The 9,477-nt window shown below is 38.1% G+C and overlaps 1 protein-coding gene across 1 annotated transcript; it reads left to right on the plus strand.

The window, feature by feature from the left end:
- The first annotated feature begins 7,417 nt into the window (after nucleotides 1-7,417).
- LOC145988486 (uncharacterized) lies at nucleotides 7,418-8,914 on the plus strand. Its single transcript, XM_083123340.1, has one exon. The coding sequence runs from the start codon at nucleotides 7,418-7,420 to the stop codon at nucleotides 8,912-8,914; it is 1,497 nt and encodes a 498-aa protein (XP_082979466.1).
- The last annotated feature ends 563 nt before the right edge of the window (nucleotides 8,915-9,477 follow it).

The following is a 9,477-nucleotide window of genomic DNA, read 5'->3' on the forward strand; positions in this document are numbered from 1 at the left end:
TCATTTATATTTTCCCAAAGTTATACAGAGAGACATTTTATGTACAAGCACCTATACAACTCAAGGTAACTTTCAGAATTTAAATTAATTTCATGTTTTCTCAGGGAGATTTCACACCGAAGCGGCAGCCAACACGCAACACGTAACACGAGACTTTCACACCGAAGGGGCAAGTGGCAAGCAACATTTGTTTCTCTGCTTAGTTCACATATCGGATGATGATACAGATATAATTGCAATAATCAGTTTGTTATTCACCAGAAGAAAACGAAAGAAGAGTCGTTGTTCATGTTGTAAAATTTCTGCACGTTATTGAAACTTGGGAAAGGGCATGTCGTCCATGAGAAAACAAAGAAATCATATGCACTAACCTGAAACTGTATACGCTAGATATTTCGCTTTCTTTTCCAGCCTGGATAAACGAAAGACCTAAACGCTACGCTAGCAGTGGTTATCAGCCTTCGTGAGTTCGTGACTGCTAAATTGTTTTTCTAAAAGTCGATGCCCCGATACCAAGAATTTTCCTCATAATACCTTCCAGTATTTAAAATTGTATACATGAATTAACATCTACCCTTGAAATTGAATATTGATAAATAAATTCTCACATAATTATAAGGAGTAATAGTTCGATTACGTCAAGGCTTGTTAACAAATATAGGTAAATTTAACGGCTTACTTTCATGTTTGCTAACATAAAACGTACAAAACTGCTCAGGCTTAATGCCAATGTTAGTGCACTGAACCTTATTCTTAACAGTCGGTCTGCTAGACAAACCTTGTTATAATGCGAACAGCACGCCCCCCCCCCACCCCCTTCCAAACCGATTCTAAAGGTATATGAGGTGGTGTTACATTTCAACCTCATCGCTGCGATCACCCACAGGTAGGTAGAAAAACTGTATATAATAACCATAACTAAAAATCAATAGCAAGTCAATCAAACCCCCCATTTTTGTGTGAAGACACTATATAGAATTGATAGCTAAACAATTTTGCCCACCCACTCACGCCTGCTTCAGCATTTTGTCGTCAATGCTGATGGAGTGGTTGTCACAGCACGCTAGGACATGAGGGGTTCCGGGTTCGAAACCTGGCGTGGGCATGAGTATTATATATTGTGAATGTCCCTCCATCAGTTTCATCATATAATCATCACTCATCTTCGCGATTAGCCAACAGTGGTAGAAATTATTCCTGCCCCACCCCCCTCCCCCCCGTAAAAATCCTGTGTACGGATCTGTTTAGATAAAGCAAATACCTAAAGACCGAACTCTGTCCCAACTTTCTCTGGAACAGGCGAACGAAAAAGAAGTCTCTGCGGAAGTAATGATGCGAGACACCTCCTCTAATGAACACGTAAGAGGAACGGGATTGCATGGAGGGGGAAAACAACGCAGTTCCCTGCCTTCCTTGTACTATTTCGTTATGCCCACTTAACCTCCTCCCCCCTTCCTCTGCCACTCTGCCCGGCCTTGCTCCAGAGATAACTGATACAGGGTATAGAGTACCTTACCAACTTCACTGGCCTACATAGAACTGACGTGCCCACAAGCGTTGGCTCTGAAACAAATGCACTCACGTTCAAAATGGCCAACCATAGTTTCCTTACATGATATTGATGACAAATTACGGCTGATAACTGCTCCAACAAACTCAATAGAGCCAAAGGAACGTTGTGTTTAAATATTGAAACATTGTACAGTCATGAATACCTCCGGGCTGTAACGATTCCATTGAAAGTTAATGTAATTGTTATAACCCAGAAATGTACATATTGCAACTTTATTATATCAACAAATTTGAGGTTCAAAAAACGTTGTACGGCCGCCTAGTTGCGGCGAAGTATTCACTGATCATGCGCGAACAACAAACAGAAGCGACACGATGCACGGTATTGGAAAACGGCCCACTTCGAACGACACTTGCAGCTTGTCGTGCCGCTTCGGTTCGAAAGGTTCAATTGATTACTTTGTCTCGTAACAAGCAAATACATTTTTATTTGTCAATCCAATGGCGGGAAAATGTCTTAAGGAGTACTAGGGGTGGAAGTTATAAATAAATAATCGATCTGTCTTAGATTAACTATGAAAACACGCATGAAGTCGGACGAACGACGAAAATAGGGTTAGGTGGGAAAACAGCCACAGGCTCGACCTTTAATAGAGAAAATTTGAAATTGAATTTAAATAATAAATCACCCCAGCTCGGTGCCTATTATCGAGGTAGTGCTAATAAAAGGACTTCAACAAGAGACCTTTGGTCAGTTCATTATCATACAAAAATCCGGCCACCGTGGCGGAGTGGTTAGCACATCGCGCTACGACGCCAGGGGTCCTGGGTTTGAATCCCGCCTGGGCTTGGATGTGTGTGTGTGTCAATTCATCAATTTCATCATATCATCACCCATCCCCATCTTCGCAAAATAGCCAAAACTGGCACAAGAAGCGAAATAAAATAAAGCAATCAATCAATCAATCAATATACCAACAATAAGTGCATTAACGATGCTGAGTATCGATTTCTGCTGTTTGCATACTCTACTTTCGAGGATGTGGTTATTTCCTGGTGTGGTTAAGTTTTGTTTCCGACTTTCATTGTCCTCTAACCTTAGACTGACAAGTCCACCTTAGAATAGTATCTAAAAATGTTCATCGATTTTCAGCATTTCATCTAGCAGTTGTCTGCTTGTTTTCCATCGTCTTAGATGTGGATGGGTAGTGCAGAACTGGTGTCTTTGATAAGAGAATTTACAAAGGTAACTTTGAATTTAACAAGAAAGTCCCTTAGTGTAAAACTACTTTTAAAAATGCTGACATTTTAGTATTTTATTGATTGATTTGGTGGGTCTTGTGTTTCTTACTACGCCTTTGGCCACTATTGGCTAATCGCGAGTGTAAGTATGAGTGATGATATGATGAAATTGATTGAGTGATTTGTTTTTTTTTTATACTTCGTTTTTCTGCCACTATTGGCTAATCGCGAAGATAAGGATGAGGGATGACTACACCTCGGATTTTTATGTAATATGAAAGTTCAAAATATGTACATAATTATGTAACAATAATTGACAAAATGTGTACCTAAATATGTATTATCAAAAGGATATGTTGATCCTATTTATCAAAAAATATGTAATATTAATAATAATCGAGTATCCAAGCAATTTCAAGAATTCTCGTAGATATTTATTTTACTTGAACATATTCAACATAATTTTAAGGACATAAGTTGTTCAGCTTAAAATTTCTATCAAATTTATCAACTTAAAACTGCACAGCAACGTATACATATTTAAGAAAGAAATTTTGTCAACTATTAATTACATTTCACAATTCAAATTATTCTAGAATATGTAAATATTTAAGAATGTCTTTTGTAACTTTCGAAACAAATTGTAAAGAAAAAAGCGTCTACAGGACAAACAATCGACTACTTTTGTATTTTTTGTACAAGGGAACATATTGTGTAACTCTCTCTGCGTACAGGAAAGTAGCTTTCTTGTCCACCGATGTCAAGTTTCTAGGTGCTTGGCCTAAACCTAAAAGAAAATATGTAACCAGAAAGAGGAGGAGGAGGGGAGTATCTTTCGATAAATAAACGTTCACGTATTTTTATTATTATTATTTGCCTCCAGCCTGTCTTGCGACTTGGCAGTAAATTTTAGGTGACCGTAAGCGCCATGCATCTGATTGATTAGAAAATATGACATCACATGAGCTACAAATTTTCTTCTTCATGTTTCAGAGATCGAAAATATAGGAAAAAGGATAAGATAGGAAAACATATTCTCGAAATATGTTGTTTTATGTAAAGTAAATGATCAAATATGTAATATTCTGGAAAATATGTAAACATATGTAACATAACCCTTAGCTATGCAAAATCATGTCAGTTATATAATTCGTTGACATTTTCCTGTTCAAGGTATGTATCTAGACAGGAATAGAATATGTAATTACACACAAATCCGGCCTCTAGTGATGACATGATGAAATTGATGAAGAGACATACACAAAGAAAAAAAATATGCCCAGACCGGGACTCCTGGAGTCGTTGCGTGGTTGATAAACTTGATGAAGAGAACACTCAAAAAAGAACAGCAATACACAGGCTGAGATTCGAACACGGAACTCCTGGCGTTGCCTGGTGTTGTAGCGCGCTGTGGTTCGCCACGCAGGTAGACGAATTTTCATTCATAATCCTCTGCTAAGGAAAGTAATTTTTAACTAACCTTCTTCAATACTATGACGTCATTGTATTCATGATTCGTATAAAAGTTATATTAATTTAAATTTAAATTAGTTATTTTAGTGTATTTAGCATACAGTGACGTTGAAATATTATTGTTACCTTCCAAATTATGCTCTTGAATCTTTATACAGGGTGTATCAAAAGTCCCATTACCCCTCCCCCCTTTGAATTGTGGACAAACCTGCAAAATACAGCATGCATATGATGAGAGGATGGTATACCATTAAATCAGATAAATGACCACCATTTACTCCAGAGGATCTGTGTGCACACCACCATTTGCATGGCACAATCTTCCTTAACATGGCTGGCGTAAGGGAAGCACACGCACTGCGAACAGATTCTTGAGGTTCCTCAGTTGTCTATAACAATTTTGGGCAACTTTCTGTTTGATGTGCCCCCATAGCGCATTATCACAAGATGTCAAATGTGGACTTCGGGGTGGCCATTTCAGAGGTGCTGGCACGTGTAAGAGAATACCTCAATGATGTGTTCAGAGACAAATGAATTGGATGGGAATCGCCAAATTTACCAGCACCTCTGAAATGGTCACCCCGAAGTCCAGATCTGCCATCTTGTGATAATGCGCTATGGGGGCACATCAAACAGAAACCCGCCCAAAATCGTTATCAGACAACTGAGAAACTTCAAGAAGCTGTTTGCAGTGCGTTTGCTCCCCTCACGCCAGCCATGTTACGGAAGATTTCACATCGCACCTGGAGGCGAATAATTTTGTGCCATGAAAATGGCGGTGTGCACACAGATCCTCTGGAATAAATGGTGGCCATTTGTCTGTTTTAATGGTATACCATCCTCTCATCATACGCATGCTCTTAAAATAACATTTTTCAGGTTTGTCTGCAATTCAAAGGGGGGTAAAGGGACTTTTGGTACATCCTGTACATATTGACTGATTGATTTGGTTTATTTTACTTCTCACGTATGCTATTTATCGCTAATCGCGAACATGAGGATCTGTGATGAGGTTGATCAAGGGACACTCAGAAAGAACACCCATGGATAGGTAGGGATTCGAACTCGGAGCCCCGGCGTCTTAGCGCATTGTGCTTATCACTGGGCCACGGAGGCCGGCACTTTATACATTCATACACACACACACACACACACATAAGCTAATCATAAAACATTTTATGTATGGTTTAAATTATGTATTAATTGTTGGGTTCGTGTTTTAAGTCCACTTTATGCACAGTATGGCTAATAGGGACTGGACCTACAGTTTAAAGTGGGATCCGAACCACTTGTGCCTCCACCGAGTATCGAACCCGGGACCCCTTGATTACAAGGCAAGGACGCTACCACTGCGCCATGGGGGAGGCCCAAATTATGTATTAATGTATGCAAGCTGATTAACACATGTGCCTTCTCGAAATGTCTTTTTTTTTCTTTTTTTTTTTGAGAAGGATTTCGAACGTAAAGTTTCTTTCTCCCTCATTTGAGTAAAATCATTGTTTGGTAGTATACATTCTACGATTAGTTCATAAAAATTAATACAATATTTGAAGTTAACTTCACACACTCACCACTGGACCTACAACTTTACGACCTGCTAAGCTGGAGTTTAGAAATGTATTTTCGGTTGTGTCCTAATTGCGAACAATGCCAAAATGGTCCTAATTGAGAACATATAAAAGTGAAAAGTAATTCCATGTCCTAACTGCCAATACAATAAAGAAAAAATCTGTTACAAGAACAAATAAGGGTAGTGATTCAGAGAGAAAACTTGTTTGGCTAGCAACAATATCCAACTTTATTGACTTATCATGGTCTTCTGCTTTGTAAATCCCTACAAGGTCATTTCACCCTTTCAGTCTGTAGATGTAATCTGACGTAATGTATCGAAAACCCCTTAGTGCCAAAAGAGATGTGGAACTGCATCTACAGGAGGCACACGATAAATTATGCAGTGGAGGGATGAAATCACAAAATTAACTCTTTATAACGGCATTAGGAGACTGGTAATTTTGATATATTTTTAAGAACAAAGTCATATGTTTTGACATTGAAATTTAGATAAAATTCATAATTGAATTAATAATTAACGAGGCTCTTTTCAGTTAAGAATTGTGATGTAGTCGTATAAAAAATGTCACACTCTTATCATTAAATTAATCATTACTCATGTCGAATTTTCTATGTTCCAAGTGACATGCTTCAATTTCAACTGAAACATTTAATCCATCAGTGACCCAAAAGTCACTGACCAGTCTCATATGAGTAACTGAGTCTGTCTAAAAAAAATCGTTATGATTGAGGAAGTATGAGAAGAAGTTGACAGGCCCTGAGGCAGAAAAATGTGTTCGCAATTAAGACACAGCCCTTCGAGGTACGTAATATAGCGTTATTCCTGCTCAGCAAGCAAGTGCTCGAAACTAGGACTGTTCGCAATTAGGACGACACCGTATTTTTCTCACAAAATAAGATAATACTATTCGTGTGGTTTATAATAAGTGTATAAATGTGCAAGAATTGTGATTCACTTATTTTTTCCTCTGATAAATATTATTTGTTTATTTATTTATATTCATTAGGAAATAAATAGTGAATGTACCTCAACTTATATATTAAAAAGGATATGTACATTGTATGGTACAAATGAAGAAATTATTAATATTTAATTTAACCATAGCTTCCGTTTAGGTTCCTGCAACAAATTCATTAAATTGTTATTGTAAATTATTTGTCTTTTTCAGGTAGCTATTGATCATCTATAATAATGATTAGTTTTGTTGAAATATCTTCAGTGTTGTGCGCCTTATTTGATCTTTCAACGTCATCGTCAAAAAGTTTACTTCCTGAGGAACCTTCAAACTACGACTTACGACTTTTGAGACAGTGCTTAGTAGATACAAGTCGCAGCAATTTTGTAAATAACAGGTTTATTTTCACTCTTGACACGACTGTCAATGCTTGTAATTCATCGCATATAACAGACTATATTGAAAGGAAACTTTTTCTACCTGTGATGAACTTTAATCTCAATGCTGATAAAAATTTGGATAAAGTGCTTGAGGAACCTTCAACCCCTGAGGAAGCTAACATTTTTGTAATATTTCTAGACAGGACTGATAAATTTGCAAATATCTTGAACAGAATACAAAAAATGCCATGTTGGAATCCAAGAGGAAAATTCGTCTTAGTGATGTTGGGGAATCTGATGGAAGAAAGTGCGAAACTGCAATTCCTCGAGGAAAGCTGGGAGAGGAAAATTTTAAATGTCGTGCTGTTTTCTATTACAGGCTCAGACAGTGAAAGTAAGTACAAATTCGATGTGACTAGTTTTAATCCATACCTTGGAAACGACAAGGGTCGAAATATAACCGTCTATTCTGCACTGGATGCGTGCATTGAAGCATCGCGGCAATGTAAAGATATGTTGTTTCCGGACAAAGTTAAGAATCTCCACAACCACGTTGTCAAAATTAAAGGATTTCGCAAGTATCCATATCTCGAGCTGATCGGCCCAGAAAGGGAAGATGGCGAATGGGAAATTGCAGATAGCGTGGACGGAAACATGATGAAGCTTTTCAGGGACAAGATGAATTTCACATTACATTCCACGTACCAAACATTCGCTGTCAATCCAGAAAACATCACGTGGACTTCTTTCCTGGACGAGGTGTACAGGGGCTCCATTGACTTATTTGCAAACGCGCTACCTATGTACATCCGAGATACATCTGTCATGGACTACACCATCTTGGTAGAATTTTTTCCTTTGAAATTTGCTGTGCCGTCATCCGAGTATGTTCCTTTTTGGAGGTCCTCACTTATGGTGTTCGAACAAAGTGTCTGGTACTTAATCACAACCGCGTTCGTAGTGACGGAAATACTTTACCGTCTGCTCTTGAAGGCCCTTGTTAAGGATGAATCTATTCTCAAATTGAACAACCCGTTTCTGTACTTGTTTTCTGTTTTTCTGCAGCAATCTATCAGGCAACCCAAGACAGATCATATTCGGCTGCTTTTCATTGTTTTTGCATATTTCAGTCTCGTCTTAACTTCTATCTTCCAAGGAAATATAGCTCTCATATCTACGATTCCGCTGAAATACCGTGAAATGAGTTCGTTGGCAGACGTTGAGAGAAGTAACCTTCTGGTAAGAAGTTTTCCTGACCACGAGGACGTCATCGTGAAATCCACCAATGAAGCAATGAGAAGTATGATTGGAAGGTATGAGAAGGACCCTGAAGTGCGTGACATTTTAAAACTCATAGCACACAAAAGAGACATGTGTTTGTACGAACCGCAAGTTTACCTCAAAGTAATGATCATTGAACTGAAACTGTCGAAATTAGTGCACATCGTGAAACAACCTGTTATAGTACATTATCTGTCTTACTACTTACCCAAAGGCTCCCCTCTGCTTCCAAAGCTCAATTCTCTGATCCAAAGGGTTTCGGAGGGTGGACTGAGAGATGAATGGCACGAGATGGCAAAACATCGACTAGAGCTAACGAGACGTCAGGAGTTTCTACTCCTGATTGCTGATACGCACACTGTTGTTCTCTCCCTTACGCAATTGAAACCTGCTTTTATTGTTTTGGTTTCTGGGTGTGGCTTAGGTTTCCTCGCACTGATCCTCGAATTACAATTTAAATTTGCTTTCATCTGTATGTTTTTGAGGAAGCAAAAATAGAGAAATAATCTCCTCTCTGGAAACTTTGGCGTTATCATAGCGACAACTTTGTAATGAGGTATTTTCGTGTAGAGTTTGTATATAATTTTCAAATCAATTAGGCTATAATAAATAAAACGAATGTAAATTACTTGCCTTTTTTGTTCAATGTTGTTGAAAATTAGTTTCTAATGCTAACATAGAGTAACACCAGTAAAACGTTGGTATCCTCAATGTTAACTCTCCTTAAACAAATACCATAAGGGTTGACACATATTTGGGGACACAACTGGCTATGCAAAAAAATTGAAATGAAATTCATCTCGTAATAATGAAAATTATCTGGATAAATACAATTCTGATTCACTATGTCCGATTTTTTTTTTCATTTTTTCGCTTTGGTTCATCCAAACTATATAAAATTATTATTTAATCTCAGTCAGTCAGGTGAGATAATTCTCTTTCTCATGTTCTAAACACACAAACCACCTGTGTAAGAGGGAAGAAAGTTCCTTCCCGGTGACAGAGGTTGTTGAAGAATTTCCCCATGATCTGTTCACTAAAGGTTCCAGGTTCGAGCTCCG

This window comes from Lepisma saccharinum, chromosome 1, assembly GCF_977018435.1.
Source record: "Lepisma saccharinum chromosome 1, izLepSacc3.1, whole genome shotgun sequence".
NCBI classification, from domain to species: domain Eukaryota; kingdom Metazoa; phylum Arthropoda; class Insecta; order Zygentoma; family Lepismatidae; genus Lepisma; species Lepisma saccharinum.

What these genes read in the sequence shown, in the direction of transcription:
- LOC145988486 (XM_083123340.1), top strand. Translation starts at nt 7,418, where the DNA reads ATGTTGGGGAATCTGATGGAAGAAAGTGCGAAACTGCAATTCCTCGAG.